General features: G+C 35.7%; 2 protein-coding genes across 2 annotated transcripts in view; both read left to right on the top strand.

Annotated features, from left to right (window-relative positions):
* Positions 1-14,922, top strand: part of ZBTB41 (zinc finger and BTB domain containing 41) — a 46,011-nt gene extending 31,089 nt beyond the window's left edge. The window contains exon 11 of the mRNA XM_072733411.1: positions 8,653-14,922. Coding sequence (XP_072589512.1) covers positions 8,653-9,308 — 656 coding nt within the window. The 3' untranslated portion in view covers positions 9,309-14,922. The remainder of the gene's footprint in view (positions 1-8,652) is intronic.
* A 2,803-nt stretch (positions 14,923-17,725) lies between these two features.
* Positions 17,726-25,793, top strand: part of ASPM (assembly factor for spindle microtubules) — a 70,557-nt gene continuing 62,489 nt past the window's right edge. The window contains exons 1-2 of the mRNA XM_072733410.1: positions 17,726-18,067; positions 19,630-19,773. Of these exons, the coding sequence (XP_072589511.1) occupies positions 17,792-18,067; positions 19,630-19,773 (420 nt within the window). The 5' untranslated portion in view covers positions 17,726-17,791. The remainder of the gene's footprint in view (positions 18,068-19,629; positions 19,774-25,793) is intronic.

Here is a 25,793-nt window from a genome sequence, read left to right as displayed (position 1 = left end):
CTCAACTTTTAGTTCCAATTTTCCCCTTTTCTGGATGTTTATGTTTGCTCTTTCTGTGTGTAATTCTCTAAAGACATTCCTTTTTTTTTTTTCTGTTTTAAAATACCCAGATATGATTTGATCGTCTTGCTTATTACCAAGTTATCCTGTAAACTACCCTTTTCACATAGTGAGTTGTGACTTAGGAGAATTCCCATTGCTCCATGTTTTCACCAGCACTTGATACTGTCTTTGTTTTAAGCCATTCTGATGGGTATGTAGCACTGTCTCCGAGTGGCTTTAATGTGCATCTCTCTGAAAGTAATGATACACCTTCCCATGTACTCATTTGAATATCCTCTTTCTTGGAACACCTGATTCATTCTTCTGCTTTTCTTAAACTGGATTGTCTTTTTCTAATTGATTTATAGGAGTTCTGTCTGTATTCTGGATATGAGTCCATTGCTGGATATCTAAATTGCAAATTTATTCTACTCTGTGGCTTTCTTCTTCACTGTAGTAATGGTATCTCTCAGTGACTGAAGTTCTTGAATTTTATAGAAGGCATGTGTCAGGGTTTTTCTTTTTCCAGTTAGGTTCTTACTGTATCCTTTTGAAGAAATTTTTGCTTATTTCAAGGCTGTTAATATTTTTTTCTCTTACCTTTTAGATGTTTTAATTTAGATATTTAGATTATGAACCTTCTGTAAGTTACTTTTGTGTTCATTATTAGGCAAAGGTCAGAGTTCCTTTTTTACTTTTCTCTTTTTACATGTAGCTATCTAGTTACTCTAGAACCATTTATTAGAAAGACCATCCTTTTTTTTACAGCATTTCATTGGTGTATGTGTTTTAAATTAAGAGATCATATATACTGGTTTGTTGCTGGGCTCTGTTCAGTTCTTTTGTACTATATCCTTGTACCATTGCTATACATTTGAATTACTGTGACTTTTGACATCTAGTACTGTAGGTTATCCAGCTTTGTTCTTTTTTGATGTCTTTATTCTTGTTTATGTTTTTATATAAATTTGAAACATTAATTTCCAAACATAAACACCTGCTCGGAATGTTATTAGAATATCATTGAGTATATAGCCAATTTTTCCATAATTGATTACCTTTATAATATTGAATGAATCATCCAATCCATGGACAATCCCTACATTAACTTAAGTCTTTTTAATTGTTTCTCAAAGGTGTTACACTTTTGCGGGGTACCTGGCTGGCTCATTTGGTGGAGCATGTGACTCTTGCATGGAGCCTACTTTTAAAAAAAAGTTATAGTTTTTTAGTGTAGATATCTTACACATTTTTATTACATTTATACCTAGATGTCTGATTTTCTTGTACAAAATTTTATAAACTGTATTTTTATTTGTATTTGTTTCTGATGTATAGAAATGCAGTTGAGTTCGCATGTTGACTTTTTATCCAATGACTTTGCTAAGTTCTCATATTTTTATAGTTTAGCTCTTTTTGGATTTTCCAAGTATACAAACTGGCCATTTGTGAATAGTCACAATTTAATTTCTCCCTTTTTAAGTCCTTTTATTTCCCTGTTGGCCTTATTGCTTTGGTTGACATCACCAGTAGTATATGAATAGAAATACTGATAGTGGTCATTTGTCTTATTCTCAATCTCCAGGGAAAAGCTTTCAGTATTTTATAATCAAGTATGATGTTTCTATATATTTTATAGGTTACTGTTTCTCAGTCAGATAAATTACCATCCATTCCTAATTTATTAAGAGTGTCATGAATAGATATTGAATTTAATCAAAAATTTTTTCTGTATTTATTGAGGTGATCATATCTTTATCCTTTATTAATGAGATAAATTACATTACCTAATTTTTTAATATTAGATCTTTCATTCCTGAAATAAACACAAATTGATCATGTATTATCCAATTACTATATAGTTTAATTTGCTTATAATTTGTGTCTTTTTTTTTTTTTTTTTTTTTTTGGTCTGTGTTGATTTAGACGTATTCCTTTTTTTTCCCCCCTTGTAGTGTTCCTGACAGGTTTTTATTAAGACTGTGCTGGCCTCAAAAAATGATTTGGGAAATAACACATCTTTTTTAAATGAAATGGAGGAGTTTATGTAAAGTTGGCATTATTTCCTTATTCATACTTGGAGGAATTCACTGATAAATCCCTCTGAACCCATTGTCTTTGGATAATGACTTCAATGAAAGATTCTTTAATAGTTACAGAGCTGTCAAATCTTTTTTTCTTATTTTTAAATAACTCTAAAATATGAAGTCTATCAGCAGAATTCAAGGTATCATATATATATTTTAGTGACTATAGGATTTTTTTTCCCTTGTTTATACATGTTTTTTATTTCACTTCTGCTTTTTATCAAAAAATGTTTTGGCATTAATTTCTGTTTTTCCCTAGCTTTTCTACATCAATGCCTAACTTGTTAAATTTTAGCATTTCTTTTTTTTTTATTTTTTCTTGTATGTATTTTAAAGTTCTGTGTTGCCCCCTAAACACTATTTTAGTTAGATTCCACACTTTACTTTCTGGTTCATGTTTTTATTCCAATTCATTTACAATATTTTCTAATGTATATTCTTTATTCTCTGATTTATAGCTTATTTTTTAATTGCATTGCTCAATTCCTAAATATTAGGGTTTTCTAATAACATCGCTGATGTTATGATATATGTTTTCTGTCTTTTTGCTTCTAATCTTTCTGTGGATCTGTATTTAAGATGTGTGTTTAGAACATCATTTTATTATCTCTTATGACAATCGCTTTTAATTAGGATGAGTTTAGTCATTAAAATTTTACATGATACTTATTTGGGTTTAAACCTGTCATGCTATTTGTCCCATCTGTTCCTTGATACTTTCTTTCCCTTGTCTTCACTTCCTTGTAATCATGGAGAATTTTTATTATACATTTTCCCCTCGGTTAGCTTGTTAATTGTATGTTCTTGCATTGTTCTTTAGTAGTCACCCTAAAGATTGCTGTGTATATTCATAAATTATTAGAGTCTAAAGTTAATTCTTTATCAATTTCTAGACAATTCAAAGATTGTAAAACACCTTTATCTCTCACCTATTATGCATGTTATGTATTTTAATTCTACATATACTTTAAGCCACATAAGACATTATATTTTGGTTCGGTTTAAATAACCCATATTATTTATTTTAAACCATGTATTTATCCTTTACTGTTTGCTGCTTTCTGCACTTGCATTCTTCCACCTAGTATTTTTTCTTTCTGCATGAAGAACTCCCCCTTGGTGGATATCTGCAGGATAAGTAACCAGTTCTCTTAGGTTTTGATTATCTGAAATGTTTCTATTTTTCTTCATGGAGAATACTTTTTCTCACTATAGAATTTACTTTAGTACTTAATTTTCTTTGAACATTCTAAGTATGTCATTTTTTCCTCTTTGAACTTTTGTTTTTGTTAAAAAGTATACTGTTATTGTTGCTCATTTAAAGGAAATGTCTCTTTAATTGTTTAATTGGCTGCTCTTTAAGATTTTTCTGTCTTTAATTTTTAGTAGTTTTATTTTGGTGTGTCCAGATGTGCTTTTTGCTATTTTTAAAAAAATTTTGTTTTGTTTTGTTTTGGGTGTATGTGTGTGTGTGTTTTTTTAATGAGGTTTGTAGAACTTGTTGCATCTGTGACTTAAGATGTCTTTCTTTTGTTTAAGAAGATTCTTAGCTGGTTTTTCTTTCAAATACTGCTTTTGCTCTATGCTCTCTCCTTTTTCTGGGACTCCAATTTATGTATGTAAGATATCTTATTTTGTCTTTTATATATCTCATGCTCTTTCTGTATTTCTTTTTTTAATTTCATTTTTTAGAGCGAGAAAAAGCATGACACAGGTAGGAGGGGCAGAGGGAGATGGAGAGATAAAATCTTAGGCAGGCTCCACACCCAGCCCAGAGCCCCATGCAAGGCTTGTTTTCATGATCCTGAGATCATGACCTGAGCTGAAATCAAGTTAGACACTTAACCAGCTGAGCCACCCAGGCGCCCCTCTTTCTGTATTTTCAATCCTCTTTTTCTGGGTGCTTCCATATGGATAACTCCTATTGATCCGTTTACCATTGTACTAAGTATTTCTTTTGTGGTGTCAAATTTGCTCTTAAACCCATCTACTGAATTACTCAATTTTATTTATCTGTTCCAGAATTTCCTTTTTCCCATAGATTCCAATTCTGTGGTGAAATTCTCTTTCTCTGTTTTCTTGAACATATTAATCCTATTCATTTTAATATTCTAGTCTACATAATTTTTCTTCACCTTTAGTTGTATCTTTTATCTTTTTGTTACCCCTTCTTTTGGCACTTGGTCATTTGGTTCTGTTTCTTGATATGCCTGACAGTTGTGAATTGTACTTTAGATTTTGTGAATGAAAAATTGTAGAGGCTTTTCAAGTTGTATTCTTTCCCAGATATAATCAATTTTCTTGTCACAGGTGCACAGACTGAGATGGCATTGATCTCTTTTGGTCTATTTCTACTCTACCTTTCTTCTGGTTCATCATGATTCTGGGGTCTCAACTGAAGTATTATGTTTGTACCAGAGTCTTCCCCATTTTGGTGAAACTTAAACTCTATAATCTTTGTCTCCCCAGTTCCCTTGGGCTTGCTGCCATATATCTGCTTAACTCTTCAGTTTCCTAGCCTCTGGTTTCTAGCTATTTTATCCAGCAAATGTTCATCTTGGGTGTTGGCATATATAGGTATTTTTGTTCAATTCTCCGTTGTTCTTTCCTTTCCAGGCTCTTGACCCCTTAAATCCTTGTTAGTTCCAAACTCCAGCTTTTATCTTCCCATTCTAGTGGAGTGTCATGAGGTCCTCAGCTGGCACTTGGACTCTGTTTCCCCATACATTAAATCTGAAAGTACATTGAGGAGAGAAAACACCTTTCTATCTACCTGTGTCTCCAGAATCATCCTGACTGCCTTTTTGGTACTTCAGTGCCTCAAAGGATTAGATTTTTTTTTTTGAGTTTTTAAAAATCTTGTTTCTTCTCCCCTTCACTGGCAAGAGACATAGTGGGACATAAACTACTCCCATCAAGTCTGAATTCTCAATTTATATTCCAATATACTAATTTTTAATATCTAAACACAACTGATCCACTGGAAGACATTTTCTAATTCTAAAGGTTTTGTTTTTATATATTTAGAGAGCATTCATGAGGGGAGGCGTAAAGGGAGAGGGGAGGAAAGCATCTCTAGCAGACTCTGTGCTGAGCATAGAGCCTAATGCAGGGCTTGATCTCATGACTCTGAGATGATGACCGAAGCCGAAATCAAGAATTGGACACTTCACTGGCTGAGCCACTCACGTGTCCCAACAATTTTTAATTCTAAAAACTCATAAGCTACTCTTATTTTAGCTGACAAGTAGGTTATATTTCTTTGAGCATTGTTTTCTCTACTTCTACTCTTAAAAACTAGACTTTCTATATATATATATATATATATATATATCTTGCAAGAAACCTTTCCTTTCTATATATATATATATATATATATATAAACCTTTATATATATATAAACCTTTTTATATATATATATTTTATATATATTTTATATTATTTATATTTATATTATATTATATATATATTAATTTTATATTTTTTATATATATATTAATATATTTATATTGTTTATATTATATATATATTTATATTATTTATAATTATTTATAATTATATATATTATATATAATAATATATATAATATATATATAATAATATATATAATAATATATATATAATAATAATGTATATAATATAATATAATATATATATTATATTATATTATAATATAATATATATAATATAATAATATAATATATATATAATATATATATTATAATATATATAATAATATATATAATAATATATATAATAATTATATATTATTTATAATTATTTATAATTATTTATATTATATTATATTATTTATATTATATATATATTTATATATATATTTTATATATATATATATATAAACCTAGGTTTATATATATAAACCTATATATATATATATAAACCTTTCTATATATATATATATATATATATATATATCTTGCAAGAAACCTTTCCTTTGTCTCCTTAGGCCTCTGATATTTGATCTTGAGATGCATCCAACTTGGATTAATTATTGTCAAATCGATAATTTTGCTACAGAAAGACTTGCTGTAGAAAGTATATTTCTTTAATATGTATTCCTCATTTCATTAAGTTCATAGTATTGAACCTTTTCACTGTGTATCTTTAAGCAATCTGGATTTGCTTTTTAAATATAATATCAATATTTCTTTGCTGATCTTGCTCTTTTTACAAACTTAAATTCATTTTTTCTGTTGGAAAATATTTGCTTAAAATGATCATAGAAATTTCGTAAAGAAATATGCCTACTTGGGTCTCAGTTTCTTAAAAGTATTTCTGGGACACTGAAACTGATTGACTATGACTTTAAGTCATCATAAAAGCTTTTTTATGAATGTGCTTAAAAAATTATCATGGTTAGTACTGTGCCAAAGGTGAACGCTTAAAACCAATATTTTTATCTTTAAAAATAAATTCTGTGCTTGTTGGTGGTGTTAGTAATGCTCTACTAGGGTTTTTATTTTTAAAAAAAATCATTAAAAGCTTCAGGTGTGACTGGTTTGATGCCAGGAATTACAGAAAGAATTTTATAGTTCTTGCATTTTGGAAGTGTAATTTTGTTTTTCAGAATGCTCTTTTATGACCTTTTTCATATTGTCCCTGATTCTAGGTATTTCAGGCGAAATCATATTGTGGATACAGTGTGTTCTTTATATGGTTGCAAATACTATCTTTTCAGGAATTTTAACCCTTAATATAATGTATTACTTCATGTCTTACTTCCTCTTTAGTGATAATCAGTAATGATACAAGTCCAGAAACAAGTAGAAGTCTAATAGTACAGAAACCAGCAGTCCTGTCTGTATAAATTTTGTGTTATTGGGATTTGAAAGTTCCAGTGGTCTACAAAATAACAATTAAGCAATAATACTTAACAAATAATTAATTGTTTGATATTGGTGGCTCAACTTGAAGATGCAATTCTCTTAATTTTCTAGATTTGGCATTGTCATAAATGGAGAGATGAAGAAAACAGTGCTACCAACAAACCCATGTAACAATTCCTATAAAACCTTTTCATTTAGCTTTAAAAATAAGTGCCTCTGTGTCTGTTACACAGTTTTTTGTGTGGGCTTATTTGTTCTGTATTGCTGCTGTAACAGGTCACCACAGCCTCTTAAACAGTATAATTGTGTATGATTTACAACTCTGTTAATGAGAAGTCTAAAATCTAGATGTTGGTATGGCTGCATTTCTTTCTGGCAGCTCTAGAGAAGAATCTGTTTCTTTCTCAATTGTCCTTTTGGTAGAACTCATTCTTTGAGCTGTAGGACCAAGACGCAAATTCTAGTTTTATTACTTCTTACAAGCTGAGCGTCTTTCTTTCACAACTTCTGGAGGCCACCACATTTCTTGGATCTTGGGTCCTGGCCCTTTTTTCCATTTTCAAAGCCAGCAATGCAGGGGCTGAGTTCTCATTGCATCTCTCTGACCCATTCTTCTTCAGTAACAGGCCACTTTTGAAGACTCATGTGTTTAAATTGTGCCTACCTGGATAATCCAGTTAATCTCCCCATTTCAATTGTTAATCAGATCTGCACAGCCCCGGTTGCCATGGAAAATAAAGTATTTATAGCTTCCTAGAACCTGTACATTTTTGGGAGGCCATTATTCTGACTACTACATTGGCTAACCTATGAATTTATAATGTTTAATATTAAAAACAAAACTACAGTGTGGAAACCTGACTCACAAAGAAGTGAAAACTAGTCCAACTTCCTTGTTCTTTACCCTGATCAATTCTCCTTACGATGACCTCAGGCTAGACAGAAGTATCACTATTTCTTTTCTTTTTTTTTTTTTTTTTTTAAAGATTTTTATTTATTTATTCATGAGAGACACAGAGAGAGGCAGAGACATAGGCAGAGAGAGAGGCAGGCGCCATGCAGGGCGCTTGGTGTGGGACTCGATCCCAGGACTCCAGGATCACGCCCTGGGCCAAAGGCAAGCGCTTAACCACTGAGCCACCCAGGCATCCCAAGTATCACTATTTCTTAGTCTGAATCTAAGAACCCAGTTAATCAAAGTTGCAGTTTTACATTTTATCCTTCTTGCGTGGGAGGAAATTAGATGTTTTGGTTTTACAACTTTTTTTAGGGGCCGTAGTGGGAATAAAAGCAAGCAATAATAATCCTCTGGGTCCGTTTAGTACTTACACCAGGTACAGATCTGAGCACGACTTATTTTCTCATTCAATCCATTTACCAACTCCGAGGTAGGTACTATTATTATTCCATATTTCTGGTGAAGAAACTACGTTTGGAAACTATCTTGTTCCACGTTTGAGTGGTAAGTGGTACTGCTAGAATTCAAACCGGATCTTTTTAATGTTCAAGCCTGTTTTCTTCACTGGCTTAATATACGGTCTCCCTTATGTGATAGCATGTAGTATCACTGCTATTATTACGTTCCTGTGAGTATTCGTGTGGAAAATTTGCTACTTTAAATCATTTTCTTACCAAGTGAGTGCATTTTACACTTAATTTCATTTTTATTCATACAGGTGAAAAACCATACAAGTGTCAAATTTGCAATCAATCTTTTAGAATTAAGAAAACTTTAACAAAACACCTGGTTATTCACTCTGATGCCCGACCTTTCAACTGTCAGCACTGTAATGCAACATTTAAGCGGAAAGACAAGCTGAAATACCACATTGACCATGTTCATGGCATAAAATCTCCTGACGATCCTCTCGGTACTTCTGAGGAAAAACTTGTATCCTTGCCAGTAGAGTACTCATCTGATGATAAAATCTTTCAAACAGAAACAAAACAATATATGGACCAGCCCAAAGTTTATCAGGCAGAAGCCAAGACTATGTTACAGAACGTGTCTGCCGAAGTATGTGTTCCAGTAACGCTGGTTCCAGTTCAGATGCCTGACACTCAGAGTGATCTGGTGCGTCATACCACCACCCTCCCACCATCTTCTCATGACATCTTGTCGCCACAGCCACAATCAACTGATTATCCCCGAGCAGCTGATTTAGCTTTTCTGGAAAAGTATACTCTTACTCCTCAACCTGCAAATATAGTTCATCCAGTACGACCTGAGCAAATGCTAGATCCTAGAGAACAGTCTTATCTTGGAACATTACTAGGCCTCGATAATGCTACTGCTGTACAAAGTATTTCTAATAATGAGCATCATTCATGAGTAAATCTAAACATTCCACAGACTTTTTAGATGGTTATGTGCTAATGGTAGCCTAGACTGATGGCTTTTAAATTAGTAGGGCTGCTATTTTTTCATTTTCTCTTGTTTCTCCAGTCCTCAGAACCATTTCAAATCAAGAAAAATACGTATCTCTGTTTACTGAGCATACAAGTATCTATTTGGACACATTTTGAGGTATAATATTTGAAATGAACATTTTTGTGATTTTTAAAAATGACTTAGTGCTAATTTTTAATGGTTTCTCAAACTTTTCAAAATTACTAGCTGTTGACTTTATGGCTTTGTTTTTGGTTTTTTCCTTAATTATCAGTGGAAATTTTTATTCTTCTTTAGTTTCAATCCTCTTTTCTCCCTTCACCATCTTCTAAACAAGCCTAAGGACTATGTAGCCTTTAAGAAAGAATGTAAGAGTACGCCGATAATTGCAACTCTTCCTTATCCTAACTTATGATCCATTCAGCATTTTAAACAATCGAATTAGGAATTTAAATTCATAGGGAAGTCTTGGATATTTCTGTGTTGTTTTTTATGTGGCCATAATTTCAGGCTATTATTAATACTTTGGTCTTTTGGCAAATTCAAAGCCAGAAAGCTAACTTTAATGTAAGATTAGCTTGTTAAATGAACCCTAGAATTGAAATAATTACCCAAATGATTGGTTTTTACCTATGCTTCAATAATTATGAATAAGAAATGCAAATTTTTATGTACAGGCATTAAATTATAGAAGTTGAAAATGTATTAAAAGCAAATTATGACAGTTTTAACAGTTTTAGCTTTCAAGGTAAGTTCATCTTTTTATATTTTGTCATTTAAGAAACATCAACAGTACATCATAGCATGTATTTTCATCTCACTAAAGGAGGGGCAATTATAACTAATCAATGAAATTTAACTAACAAGCTACTTTTGGTCTCATTTACATTGGCTAATGAAATTCTGGGAAACAGAACCTAGATATTTCATATGTAATTGTTAGCAAAGGTGCCAAATTTAAAACATAATGTTTACTTAAATTAAAGGGAACCACTACTTGTATACAGATTTGCATGTACTCTAAGACCTTTAATTTTGTTTTTCACATAAGCCTAATGTCTGTAATTATCCTTGATTTTTATTTTTGTAGGAGACAAAAGTTGAGGACTTGGTGAAAAGAAATAGCAGTCAGAGCAAAAAAACCTCAGTGATAAAAATTAATCGAGGAAAAAAGTCAAAATTATAAAATACCTTTAAAGATGTGCACTTTCCATATTTTCAAGTCAATTTAAACTTAAAACTAGGATAATGTTTCCTAGTAGAGCTGCTTGAAGGATTAGAATAGGCAGGGTTGATTTATTACTAGCATGTCATTTGTATGTAAACTACTGGAAAATAGCAATTTTAAGAGTTTTCTATTTCAGTTTTGTTTACACTCCTAATTGCTTTAAGCACTTTTTTTGTGTAAACTGTAAAGTCTGGCCCAGCCCTTGTGAAAAAAATCACAAATAAAATAATGAAGTTCTAATGAATGAAATTTAACCACTTAATAATGGGGAAACTTGTTTACTGAAGCACTTAAGAAATGAAGGTACTTTACAGGAAAATTCACCATACTAGTGGAAATAAAACAAAAGGAGAAAAAATGTTGAGATTGAGGCAGTTAACCAAAGTAGCTCATGTAAGTAACAAAACCAACCTGAGTTCACCTCAGTTATCAGGGTTTGGTTGTGATTAATCTAGGACACCAGTAGAGATAATTAATGTATTCTTTTTAAAACATTCTTGCTTTTGTGTGGAAATGTTATATGAGGTACTTACATGATTGAACTTGACTATCTGAGGTACTATTAGTCTGTTAGTCTTTCAAAATGACTTGTAAAAATACAGATCTTTATGATTTTTATCATAAAGACCAGCGAGATTTTAACTAAAAACCTTACTATAATGAAATGAAATAATACCTACAAGTATACCCTGCCTTACAGTAACAGAAACCATTGTAGAAGAGTTTGGACTTACAGAAAGGCAGATGGCACGTATGTGTCTGTGTACAGTATATTATATGCTTGGTAGCAAGAAAGAAATAGGGTGTTGCATTTTCACATTGAAAAGAATACTTTGCTTTTTGAAGGTATTTACTTTAGGATTCTTTTCATAATAATTCCCCTATAATTTGATTGTAGGTATTGGTTTACAGTATAAAACTTTTCTGGAATACATCTCTTATATAAAGTGAAATAGAATTATATTTAGTTATAATTGTAGATAAACTTGAATATTGGTTTACTGTCTTTTAAAATGCTTTCAGTTATCTCGTTTAACCTCATAAGCAGCTCTGAAAGAGAAAGGATGTACTTACTATATTCCCATTTTAGAGAAAAAGAATCTGAGGTTAAGATAAAGGACTCAGTAAGCTCACATCATTAATAAATGGCAGAGCTACTAATAGGGAAAGAAAGCTAGCATTAATAAATGCTTAACTATGTGCCAGGCACTACATTTTCTCATGTAATCTTAAGCAGTCTGGGAATTAGATAACATAATTCTTAGGAAGAACTGATCTCAGCGGGTGGACTAACACACACAAATCTGCTGCCTCTAATTTCCAAAATTAGAATATAGGAAATTTTAAAGTTATGAAAACCTCATGGATTTGGGCAAACTGAATGTATATATGTTGTTGAAGTTGGCACAAAAAATATGAAATGAGGCCTACTCTTTTTCAGTTAACCTTTTGTAATATTTAATTTGGAGTATTTGGACAAATGTCCCATTAACTCTAAAATCCATTAATTTTGTATAACTATACTTAATTTTGAATCTTGCAACTAAGTTTAGCCTCATTCAGAATTTTTTATTTTATGAGCATAATTTATTGTTTTAAATTAATTTTTTAGCTATAGCAGTTAGCACTTAATATGTAAATTGAATAATTTATCAAGTGTAGAAATTTGTTAACCTAATCAGTTTTTACTTAAATGCACCAAAGATTTTTAGTAGGTATTAAAATAGTTTAAAAGAATTAAAATTCTTTGTTGTTTGAATAAATATTTGTCCAAAGAAGCACAGTTGAAGTCCTAGGATTATGGATTTAAAAAAAAAAATCATTAGTTTGAATACTAAGATTGTTTGTGTTTATATGTATAAAAATAAAAACAGAAGAAAATACTCTGGGAATAGTCATACTGACAAACCAATTACAAGTAAGAATACTCAGTTTTCCTCAGTTTAATTAATTGAATGTTATCTTTAAGTGGACACTATTAAATGCTAAGTAATAAGCTTATTTTTTACACTACACTATTAAAATAATTTTGCCTTAGAATTTTTTTTTAAGACAAGTTGAAGTTATTTTTATAAGAAACCCCACCTATTTTTTGCAGCCGAAAATACCATTTAAGATTAGGGTTTGTTCTTCATGCCAGCAAGATTTAACCAACAATAGTAAAGGTAATGATCTTTGCATACTTTTAAGTAATTTAGTCATTTATTGCTGGGAGAAAAGGAGTAGCATAAATAGGGTTTTAAACTGGTGCTTTATTAAGTGACTTCCTTTTAAGCGACTGTAGGTCATGAAATAGGTACAGTAATAATTTTCTGTCAACTTTAAAAATGTCAAGACATCTTTGCAGAGTGACTACAAACTGTTAAGGGCTAATAAGTAAGTAAATATCATTCGTTGCTTTTTACTCTTTAATTGCAAACAAAAACACAAACTGGTATGTTTATAAGTTTGAGTTCTCTTCCTACAGATCATCTTTAACATATCATTGATGAAAAGTCAGATTTAGAGCATTAGCTCTTTGACAGTGTCCTTTTTATACCCAGTCTTTTCTGAATTGAATGCTTTGTGCCTTTTCAATGTGTTGTAGTTGCTTAAAATTGATTCTGCTGGCTAGATTGTACTGGTTAATAAATGATTTTGATTTTGTTGTTGTTGTTATGGGTTTTATGTTTGTGCTGCCTGCTGGACAGGCAACCCTTTTTTTAGATTACTTTATGGTTATTTAGGAAAATGGCACTAAGTACTAGTGTGAAAATTTGGTTTCGTTAAATCTCTTTTGTGGCCTTTATAGTTACTGTGAAGCCACTCCAGGGCCTGTCTCTAGATACTTATTAGAGGAATCTGACAAATAAAATCAAATGAGTAGTGTGTCTGCCTCACTGTCTCCTCCTCCCACCCACCCTCCCCTCCCTTTTTAAAAATAATTAGTTCCCATAACTACACAGCTCTACATTGAATGGCTTCTCATTTCAGTTTGCCTAAAACTGAACTAGAGGTGATGGTTTGAGATGAGTTTCTCATTAAGAGCAGCAACATCCCAAACAACATACAATTTGAGTTGATGAACTCAGGAAAAATTAGGACTTTTAAAGTCATATTTGGATTGTTCTAAGATTCAGTGCCAAATTTGAAGTGACTAAAAATGTATTCTTTAATAAGGAACAAGTAGCATTTCTAAAACTTTTTAAATACTATTATGATAAATGTTACTTGTGATTACAGTGAATAATGGATAATATGAGAGTAATTTTCTAAATAATTTCTAGGACCTATAGGCAATCCTTCCATAGATCCTCCCCCTTTTGCACATTCCTCTCGGTAAAATCTATAGTGTTCTTTTGGGGGGATCAGCCCCTTGTTTCCTCTAATGTTATTTCAACTTAAAGATCCTTTTATCCTAGAATATTAGCATGCTTTCTGCTCTTCCCTTTGGAAGTAGCATTAATAAGATAGAAGTAATAGGATTAGGTTGTGTGGAAGATGAGAGAAAGAAGGTCTTGGTAGAGAGAGTGACTATGTTTTGTTTACTCTTCATGTTTCATTCACCTTGCTATGTATTGATCTTAAATCTATGACTATTGAAGAATCTCAAGACAATTTAAATTTAGCCTCTGCAGCCATTTATACAAAGAGAAAATAAGAATTATATTCAGAGAATAGAAGTTATACAAAGACGGACATATCTTTTTTTTAATTCTTAAGTAAAAAAAAAGTAATTTCAGTGCTTGCATTATTGTTGGAGAGTCTAAAACATTTCTTGAATGAAGAGCATGTATACTTCTCATTGTTATTTTGCCTCTTTGCTTGATATTCCTGCTTGCGTTAAAGTTGGACAGTGTACTGTGGTGTAATTACAAAATTTTTATTTCTTCCAACAATTGGACTTTTCTTATCCCTATAGATACAACTGTATTACAATAGATGAGTGTGGCTGCCAAAAAGAATGAGTACAGAGGTGAGCATTTAGCTGCTCTATGTTGTGTAGTAAGTGTTCTGATTAAGGGGATTCATGATGTACATTAAAGTGGAAATGCTTTTAAACTTAGCCTTCAGTCTCAAATCATAAGTTTTGTTTTTAATCATTAAAGGACACTTAAAAGCAATTACAAAGAAAAATCTAAAATATCAAAATTCATTATTTTGTCAACTGTGTGTGAAGTATCTTGTGTTACATAGATATTTTAGCTGTCTCATGTTTCATAAATACAAATGTCTTTATAGAAAAATTCAGTTCTCTGTGAAGACTAGGAAGTGTATTGTATATTGAACTAGTTCTTTTGTGTTATTTTGATATTTAAAATAAATATAAACTTCTTTGGTCCTAATAAAGCATATCTAGGTTTTATTGAACACATTCGAAAGCATAAGAATGCAGAACATACTCTGTATGCCTCCTTAAAAATTCAATGCAAAGACCATAAACAGCTGGAACATCTGGCTTACCACACAGTTCCATCCATAAACCAGGCTTTTTCTTCCTTTATGAAACGGTCACAAGGAAATCCACAATTTTCCCAAGTTGTAGATTGAGAGAAAGGCTGGGAAATACAGATGATTTTGAGCAATGTGGGTCTTGCAGGAACTGACCCCTGCCTGGCATAGTTGAAAATCTGCATAACTTTTGACTCCTCAAAAAGCTAACTACTAATAGCCAACTGTTGAGCAGAAGCCTTACCAATAACATAAAACAATGCATATTTTGCATGTTATATGTATTATATACTATATTCCTAAAGATATAGTAAGCTAAAGAAATAAAATGTTACTAAGAAAGTCATAAGAAAGAGGAAAATACATTTAGAATACTGTAAAAAGTCCTGCAAGTGGACGGGTGCAGTTCAAACCCATGTTTTCCTAAGGTCACCTGCATTGGCAAAAATGTAACCGGGATGTAGGGAAACAAGCAATAATGCAATACTCTGGAACTATTAACAACTTTGGTATTCCCTCCCCCAGATTCTAAGGGATGAGGGGAAAGACCTATGTGGAGAGGGCACCTACCTGTTAGGCTATGTGTCACTTTTAATGATGAGATGTAGTCAGCCCAAGGTGGGAGAGGGGAAGAAGGACTAAGTACCCTCCCCTCACTCTTCTCCCTTAGTGACCTCCCTCTTCGAAACAAACCAGAAGCCATAGAGTAAGAAAAGCTATTAATGTAGCATATACAGAATATCAGAATCCCACAGCAAAGAACAGTGTGGAAAATAGGGGAGTGGAAGTGGAGGGGCAAATAAAAAAATACCCAGGACAGTTCATTGTGCTTTAAAAAAAAAAAAAAAAAAAAGTGAGTTAATAGCATTTCTTCATGAAAAACTATGAAGGGAAAACATATAAACAAAATGTACTATCACCATGTTAAAAGACTTGAATCAAACACTTCAGTGACTTAAGCTTTAAGAGGGCTTATATTTGCAATGTCACATTGATGAATAACATTAACAATATGAAATGTGTACTTGAAAATCACTGTAATTCATATTAGCATTTTTTGCTTAAAAAGTTAGCAATGTTCTTATTGTGCATCAATCCTAAAGGCTTCTTTAAAAAAAAAAAAACTCAGTAAACAATTTTGCTTAAAAATTGTTAAGGTAACAAGGTTCAACTTCAGGTTGTGTTGGGTGTCAGTGAGTCAGTGAATATGATTTAATATCTGCCCTTTCTCATTTTGTTTTCTACTCAGAGCATTTGCTTTTTTATATACTTTTGCATAGCCATACACACCTCCATACGTTATAGTTTAGTTTCTATCTTTAGAGGCAGGATGGAGGAATCCCTGGGTGGCGCAGCAGTTTGGCGCCTGCCTTTGGCCCAGGGCGCGATCCTGGAGACCCGGGATCCAATCCCACGTCGGGCCCCCGGTGCATGGAGCCTGCTTCTCCCTCTGCCTATGTCTCTGCCTCTCTCTCTCTCTCTCTCTCTCTCTCTCCCTCCCTCTCTCTCTCTCTCTCTCTCTCTCTCCTCTCTCTGTGTGACTATCATAAATAAATAAAAGTTTAAAAAAAGAATAGAGGCAGGATGGTAGAGTGGGTAAGAGCAGAGCAGGACTATAAACTACCTATGTATGTATCCTAGATTTGCAACTTGCTGTCCTGTGTGTTGTACAGTAAATAACTGTAAAATAACAAGAGTAGCTATTCCACAGAGTTGAAGTGAGAGTTGAGGTAAATGTGTAAAAGACTTTAAACAATCCCTGGCATCTCGTAAATAGTAATATGCAAGCCATAATCATCATTACATACCCACACTTAAAAAGCAAGAAGTTGTCAAGGGCAGTGGCTGTCAAAACCATTACTTAACGAATTACTGGGAATCTCGGTTTTCCTTTGTGTATCTAGTTTTGCTCCCAGGATCCCGAGGTAAGAAGAAACCCAGCCTGTCAAAGTACTGAGCCCTCGTAGGGTCAGCCACTGGAATCCTAAATAAATAAAACTAAAAGCTGCTCTAATCCAGGCGCTCCTGGCAATCCTAAAAGTAGACAGAGCATCAATTCTAGAACTGCAAAAGTCGGCCGCAACGCCTTAAGCCTACTAGAAACGCTATTTGGGGGAGGTCTCCCGAGAGGCCGGCAGCTCACCTGGCAGCTCACCTGGCACCCGCAGGGCTGCCCCCGCCCCCCCTCCCCAGAGCAAAAGGAGAGCTAATGACTATGTAATTCAGGACGGGGTATGTTAGATGAGAGCAATCATTTAAATTAATTAGCCTCCTGATGGCTGCATTTACGGTGGAAATAAAAGCTGTTGCTCTCTTCCCTTTAGCTCAGCCTGTTTGCAAATAAGAAAAAGCGAATCTCGAGGCTGCAGCTCCGGCTTCGGGGTGGGGTCCCGTCCCGCCCCCGCCCCCGCCCCCGCCCCCGCCCCCGCCCCCGCCCCCGCCGAGCGAGCGGGGGCCCGTATAATCGTTTAAATGAGGCGCCGGCGTCCCATTGGCTGGCGCCTGCTGCCCGCTGATTGGCCCCGCGCGGAGGTGGGCGGCGCCCGAGCGCGCTCATTGGTGGAGGCGACGCGTTTAAACCGAGGTTACCCGCGCCCCTCTGGGGTTTGTGACTGTGACTGGCGGCCCGAGCGTCTGTTCCGTGGCGCGTCGGCGACTGGACACGAGAGGGGGCGAGTCCGCTGCGAGACGCCCCGGCCGGGGTCCCCGCTGCGCAGCAGCCTCGCGGGAGCGGCGCCAGCACCTCCGGCGGCGTCTGGACGCTGCCATGGCGACCCGGCGGGCCGGGCGAAGCTGGGAGGTGAGCCCCTCCGGGCCGAGGCCGGCGGCCGGGGAGGCGGCGGCGGCGTCCCCGCCCGTCCTGTCTCTCAGCCACTTCTGCAGGTCGCCCTTCCTCTGCTTCGGAGACGTGCGCCTGGGAGGCTCGCGGACGCTGCCCCTGCTCCTGCACAACCCCAACGCCGAGGCCGCCCGGGTGGAGGTCTGCGGCGCCCCCGCCGCGCAGCAGGGCTTCAGCGTCTCTCCGCGCCGCTTCCAGCTGCAGGTGGGTGGTGGGCGGGGCGAGCCGGGGGGGGGGGGGCGGGGGCAGCCCTGCGGGTGCCAGGTGAGCGGCCAGGTGAGCTGCCGGCCTCCCGGGAGACCTCCCCCAAATAGCGTTTCTAGTAGGCATAAGGCGTTGCGGCCGACTTTTGCAGTTCTAGAATTGATGCTCTGTCTACTTTTAGGATCGCCAGGAGCGCCTGGATTAGAGCAGCTTTTAGTTTTATTTATTTACTTATTTATTTATTTATTATTTATGCATGCGTGCGAGACACAGAAGAGAGGCAGAGACATAGAGGCAGAGAAGCAGGCCCCATGCAAGGAGCCAGTGTGGGACTCCATCCCGGGCCGAAGGCAGGTGCTAAACCGCTGGGCCACCCAGGGATCCCCTAGAGCAGTTTAAAAAAAAAAAAAAAAAAAAAAGTACATTGCTTCCTCTCAGTCATCATTATATGAGTTTTAGTTTCCATATGTATCCGGGAAGCCGACTCCAAAGTAGTCGGAGTAACTACTTAATGCAGGTGAAATGCTGAGCTGTCTTGGCTGAATGGATCTATAGTTAAAAAAAAAAAAAGAGAGAGAGAGAGAGAAAGCACCTGTTCAGGGTTTGTTTGGTTTTTGGGTTGTTGTTTTTTTTCCCCAACATGCATGGGGGTGGAGGAGGGGGAATGCATGACGCTTTACTATTTTGACCCTTTTCCCCCCTCCTTTGCTATAGTGTAGTCTTAATGATGAATCAGATTCGATTTTGCAACGGTTGTTTCAAGACCAACCTGCGTGGCTTTCCTGCGTTGGCATTGGCCCTAGTAATGTTTCCATCCCTCCTCCCACCAAGAGCTAGAGGATTTGGCTGCTGCGGGCTTCCCATTGAGAACCTTTGAAAGTGTGAAAATAAACCATTAGCTGAGATTGTCTGTTTGTACAACTGCATCCTAAGGTCTCGAGGTCCACCGACTTGTGTGCCAGCAGTGGTTACACTGTCTCCTCTACTTAGGGAATGCCTGCTTTTCCTTCTATGGGAAGATACAGATTTTTTTTCTCTATCTGTGTAATACTTTTTTATTTCTTTTGTTATGTGGTCTAAAGTTGTTTTATGGGTTTTCGATTTATCTTGTTAGAATTTGCCGTTTTGCAGAGTAAAAGTTCACTTTTCTAAACTTAGTTTTTTAAATCTAGCTGCTTATGATGTTTTATGGCTTCTACTTTAAAACAAAACTTGTCTTTTTTTTTTTTTTTCTTCCCCTGAAAACCGATGGACACAGAGTTTGTTTTGTCATTGAGGGGGTTTTCCATCTGATAAATTGCTGCCAGGCTATGGAGTGTTGGTGCAGTTAAGATTTTATTATAATTCTGTTTTCTTGTTGAACCTTGTTAAGCCACCTAGTGGCTTTTTTCCTTACAATGAACTTAGAAAAAAATTTTTGGCTTGTTGAATGTTGTTACAGTATAGAGTATTGGTGACTAACAATTATTAATCCCCTACTGTATTCTAAACTGTATATAATATGTTTTGACATTATGCATCGCTATTTGTATACTCATTTGAAATGTGTTCTTTGATTATAGCCTGAAGAAAAAATTGTTATTTCTGTTAACTGGACACCATTAAAAGAAGGCCGAGTAAGAGAGACTGTGACATTTCTTGTAAATGATGTTCTGAAACACCAAGCTATATTACTAGGAAATGCAGAAGAGCAGAAAAAGAAAAAGGTAATAAGTTTTAATCATCCTGTGGTTTACTCTAAGAAAATAACGTGTAAAAACTTTGAGAAGTCTTTGTTTGTTTCAGGCTTTTATTTAAATTCTAGTTAGTTAACATATAGTGTAATATTGGTTTCGGGAGCAGAATTTAATGATTTGTTATTTACATACAATACCCAGTGCTCATCACAAGTGGCCTCCTCAATACCCATCACCCATTTAACCCATCTACCACCCTTCTCCTCTCCAGCAGCCCTCAGTTTGTTCCCTAGAGTTAAGAGTCTCTTAAGGTTTGTCTCCCTCTTTTTTTTTTTTCCTCTCTTCTCCTATGTTCATCTGTTTTGTTTCTTAAACTCCACATATGACTGAAATCATATGGTGTCTTTCTGTCACTGACATATTTCCCTTAGCATAATACACTCTAGCTCCATCCACCTTGTTGCAAATGGCATGATATTCTTTTTGATGACTAATATTCCATTGTTTGTGTAGATATATAGATATAGATCTCCCTCTTTTTCATCCATTTATCCGTCAATGGACATTTGGGCTTGTCTGATAATTTTGCTATTGTTGATAATGCTACCATAAACTTTGGGGTGCATATGCCTCTTTGAATCAGTATTTTTGTATCCTGTGGGTACAATAATAATACCCAATAATACAATTGCCAGGTGGGAGAGTGGTTCTATTTTTAACTTTTTGAGGAACCTCCATACTGTTTCCCAGAGTGGCAGCACCAGTTTGCATACCCATCAACAGTATAAGAAGCTTCCCCTTTCTCTACAACCTAGCCAACATCTGTTGCTTCCTGAGTTAATTGTAGCCATTCTGACAGGTGTGAGGTGATATCTCATCATGGCTTTGATTTGTATTTCTCTGATGATGAGTGATGTTGAGCATCTTCTTTGGACAAATGTCTGTTCGTGTCTTCTGCCCATTTCCTGATTGGATAATTTGTTCTTTGGGTGTTGAGTTTGGTAAGTTCTTTATAGATTTTGGATACTAACCCTTTATCAGATATGCCATTTGCAAACATCTTCCATTCCTTACGTTTCCTTTTACTTTCGTTGACTGTTTCCTTCACTGTGCAGAAGCTTTTTATCTTAATGAGGTCCCAGTGGTTCATTTTTGCCTTTCTCTTGCCTTCAGAGCTGTGTCTAGTGGACTTAGCGGTTTAGCGCCGCCTTCAGCCCAGGGTGTAATCCTGGAGACCCGAGATCGAGTCCCATGTTGGGTTCCCTGCATAGAGCTGCTTCTCCCTCTGCCTGTGTTTCTGCCTCTCTCTCTCTCTCTCTCTTTCTCTCTGTCTCTAATGAATGAATAAAATCTTAAAAAAAAAAAAAAAAAAAAGAGATGTGTCTGGTAAAACAATAGTTGTTGCTACATCTGATGTCAAAGAGGTCACTGCCTGTGTTTTCCTTTAGGATTTTGATGGTTTCCTGTCTCACATTTAGGTCTTTCATCTGTTTTGAATTTATTTTTCTGTGTGGTGTAAGAAAGTGGTCCCGTTTCATTCTTCTGCATGTGACTGTCCAGTTTTCCCAACACCATTTGTTGAAGAGACTTTTTTCCATTGTATATTCTTTCCTGCTTTGTCAAAGATTAGTTGACCATATTTGTGGGTCCATTTCTGGGTTTTCTCTTCTGTTCTACTGATCTGTATGTCTGTTTTTGTGCCAGTACCATACTGTCTTAATGACTACAGCTTTATAATATCCCTTGAAGTCCAGAATTGTGATGCCTCCAGCTTTGCTTTCCTTTTTCAAGATTGTTTTGGCTATTTGGGGTCTTTTGTGGTTCCATACAAATATTAGGATTGTTTGCTTTAGCTCGGTGAAAAATACTAATGATTTTTGATAGGGATTGTATTAAATGTGTAGATTTCTTTGACTGGTATAGACATTTTAACAAAATTTGTTCTTCCAATCCATGAGCATGGAGTGTTTTTCCATTTCTGTGTGTCATCCTCAATATCTTTCATAAGTGTTCTATAGTTTTCAGAGGAGAGATCTTTACTTCTTTGATTAGGTTTATTCCTAGTTATGGGTTTTGGTGAATTTTAAGTGGGATTGATTCCTTGATTTCTCTTTCTGCTGTTTCTTTATTGTTGTATAGAAATGCAACAGATTTTTGTATGTTTATTTTATATCCTACAACTTTAATTTGTTTATTAGTTCTAGCAGGTTTTTGGTGGAATCTCTCAGGTTTTCTACATGGTGTATCATATCATCTGCACATAGTGAAAGACTTCTTCCTTGCTGATTTGAATGCCTTTTTTTTTCTTTTTCTTGTCTGATTGCTGAGGCTAAGACTTCTAGTACTATGTTAAATAAAAGTGGTTAGAGTAGACATCCCTGTCTTGGGGCTCTGTCTTGGGACCTCAGAGGAAAAGCTCTCAGTTTTTCTCCTTAGAGGATAAGAATGGATGCTGTACTTTGTTAGATGCTTTTCTTGTATCTATTGAGAGGATCATATGGTTCTGATCCTTTCTTTTATTAATGTGTATCACGTTGATTTGTGAATATTGAACCACCCTTGCAACCCAGGGGGAAAAAAAATCCCACTTGATTGCAATGAAGGATTCTTTTAATGTACTGCTGGATTTGATTTACTAGTATCTTGTTGAGAATTTTGCGACCATGTTCATCAGGTACGTTGATCAGTAATTTTCCTTTTTAGTGAGGTCTTTGTTTTGGGAATCAAAGTAATGCTGGCCTGATAGAATGACTTTGGAAGTTTACTTTCCATTTCGATTTTTTTAAAACAGTTTGGGAAGAATGGATATTAACTCTTCTTTTAACTATTTGGTAAAATTCCCCTGGAAGCCATCTGGCCCTGGACTTTTGTTTGTTGGGAGATTTTTGATTCCTGATTCAATGTTTGTTGGTTATGAGTCTGTTCAAATTTTCTGTCTTCATATTTCAGTTTTGGTGTTATGTATGTTTCTAGGAATTTCTCCATTTCTTCCAGATTGCCCAATTTTTTAGCATGTAATTTTTCATACTATTCTAATTGTTTGTATTTCTGTGGTGTTGGTTATAATCTGTCCTCTTTCATTCATGCTTTCATTTACTTGAGACCTTTCCTCTTTTCTCTCTGATAAGTCTCGCTAGAGGGTTATCAATTTAATTCTTAAAAAAAAAAAAAAAAAACCAGCTCCTAGTTTCACTGATGTCTTTTTTTCCCCCCTGTATCATTTATTTCTGCCCTAATCTTTATTATTTCTCTACTTCTGCTGTCTTTAGACTTTGCTTTTCCTATTCTAGCTCCTTTAGGTGTAAGATAAGATTGTATATTTGGATTTTTATTGTTTCTTGAGGTAGGCCTACATTGTTGTATACTTCCCTCTTATGACCAGTTTAGCTCCATTCCAAAAGTTTTGGACTATCCTATTTTAATTTTCATTTGTTTCCATGTATCTCTTTATCTCTTCTTTAATTTCCTGGTTGACCCATTCATTCTTTAGTAGATGCTCTTTAACAACTCCATGTATGTGGTCTTTCCAAATTTTTTCTTATGGTTGACTTAAAGTTTCAGAAAATATGCGTGGTATGATCTCAATCTTTTTGTACTTTTTGAAATCTGATATGTGATCTATTCTGGAGAATGTTTCATGTGCACTCTAAAAGACTTTGTATTCAGCTGCTTTAGGATGAAACATTCTGAATAGATCTGTTAAGTCCATCTGTTTCAGTATGTCATTCAAAGTCGTTTCCTTGTTGTTCTTCTGCTTAGATGAGTCAGATGTTAAAGTCTCCTCCTATTATCATATTATTATCAATGAGTTTCCTTAAGGTTTGTTATTAATTGTTTTATATATTTAGGTGCTCTGAAGTTGGAAACATAAATATTTAAAATTGTTAGATCTTGTTGGATAGATCCCTATGTTATGATATAGTGCCCTTCTTCATCTCTTGTTACCGCCTTTGGTTTAAAATCGTTTGTCTGATATAAGGATGGCTGCCCCAGCTTTCTTTTGATGGTCATTAGAATGATAAATGGTTCTCTATCCCTTCACTTTCAGTCTGAGGTATCTTTAGGTCTAAAGTGAGTCTCTCCAGCATGTAGGTGCATCTTATTTTTTTATCCATTCTAATACCCTTTGTCTTTTGATTGGAGCATTTAGTCCATTTACATTCAGGGTGATTATTGATAAATATTAATTTAGTGCTATTGTAATACCTGTAAAGTTGTTTCTGGAGATTTCTCTGTTCTTTTCTAGTCTTTGTTGCTTTTGTTCTGTCTTTCCCATTCAAAGAATCTCTTTTCATATTTTTTTGTAGAGCTGGTCACGAATTCCTTTAGTTTTTGTTTGTCTGGGAAACTCTTTATCTCTCCTTCTATTCTGAATGACAGCCTTGCTGGTTAAAGTGTTCTTGGCTGCATATTTTTTCCATTCACACATTGAATATATCATGCCACTTGCTTCTGGCCTGCCAGGATCTGTGGATATATCAGCTGCTAACCTGACTTGTCTTCCTTGTAAGTTAAGGATTTCTTTTCCCTTGTTGCTCTCAGGATGTTTTTCTTATGTCTGTATTTTGCACATTTTGCTACAATATGTTTTATTGTTGGCTTGCTTTTGAGAGTTGGATTTAGATGTTTGTGCCTCTTGGATTTAGATGTTTGTTTCTTTTCCCAGATTAGGGAAGTTTTCAGCTATAATTCCCTCAAATAAACTTTCTGCCCCTTTTTCCATCTCTTCTTCTGAGAGTCCTATGATACAAATGTTATTACACTTCACGGAGTTGCTGAGTTTCCTGTGTCTATGTTTGTGATCCAATATTTTTCTTTCCCTCTTTTTTTTCCAGCTTCATTATTTCCCATAATTTTATCTTCTATATCACTTACTCATTCCTCTGCTTCTTCCATCCTTGTGGCCATTATATCCAGTTGGTTTCACATCTTGGTTATAGTAATATTTATTTCAGCTTAACTAGTTTTTAAGTCTTTTATCTCTGTGGTAAGGGCCTCCATGGGGTCTTCTATGCTTTTCTCAAGCCCAGCTAGTATCCTTATGATTATTGTTTTAAATTCTGATTCAGTCTCTTTATATCTGTTTCAGTTAGATCTGTGGCTATGACCTTTTCTTCTTTCTTTTGGGATGAATTTCTCTGTCTTGGCATTTTCCCTGGATCTCTATCTTCTGTGTGTTAGGAAAGCCTGTTAGGTTTCCTGCCCCTGAGAGTAATGGCTTTATTAAGACGAAGTCACAGAAATGACCAGGGCCTGGCATTTCAGGAAATGTTTCTGGTGTATGCTGTGTGCATTCTGCTGCTGTGTTTTGGCTGCTCTTTCCCTCAGGTCAGTCCTCTGCAGAGTTTCTCCTTGCCTGCAGTGGGGAGTGTTTGGACCTTGTCCAGAGTGTGGTGAGTTTTAACAGGGTGTTTTGCTGTGTTCAAAGAGGCAAGATCCAATATCCAGTAGAGCTGAAGTTTTGCAGCACTCTATGGTCAGTAGACTTGATGCATGCGGAGGGGAGGGTCCTGGCCTTGGAGGGAGGGGCTCGCTGCTGCTCTAGCTCCAGGCATACTTGCTCTAGTTCAGAAGTACCTTCAGAGCACAGGGCCATGGGGCTGGGTGTAAGCAGCTCAAGGCTCCATTGTGGGCGCTGTGTTGCTAACTGAAGTCCATTCCTGCTGATGGGCAGGGAATAAAAATAGTGTCACCCCCCCCCCCTCCCCAGAGACAGGAGATCACGCTGGCTGCTGTTCAGGAAGCTCTCAAAAGAGCAGACGATCTCCCCTTGTGTGTCTCAGGATTCCATCAGATCCCTGCCTTCACCCTGTCTGTATCTGAGCTGTCGCTCACCTGGTGGCACTGTGCTCCTGTTTTATCTTAGCACATCACCTGTGTTTCAGAAACCAAATTTTAGGGACCCAGTGCACATGGCCCCATGCTGATCCTCTGGCGAAGGTTTTGCCATGCTGTGGATGGTGCCAGTTTGTCCCAGGAGGACAGTCACATGAACATGCACAGGCTTGGAGTTGATGGTAAAGCACAGCAAAAAGCCAGCATCCACATTA

The sequence above is a fragment of the Vulpes vulpes genome, chromosome 13 (genome assembly GCF_048418805.1).
Source record: "Vulpes vulpes isolate BD-2025 chromosome 13, VulVul3, whole genome shotgun sequence".
In the NCBI taxonomy this organism is placed as follows: Eukaryota; Metazoa; Chordata; class Mammalia; order Carnivora; family Canidae; genus Vulpes; species Vulpes vulpes.
Note: the sequence above shows the minus strand (reverse complement) of the source record. Positions and strands in the feature narration are given on the sequence as shown.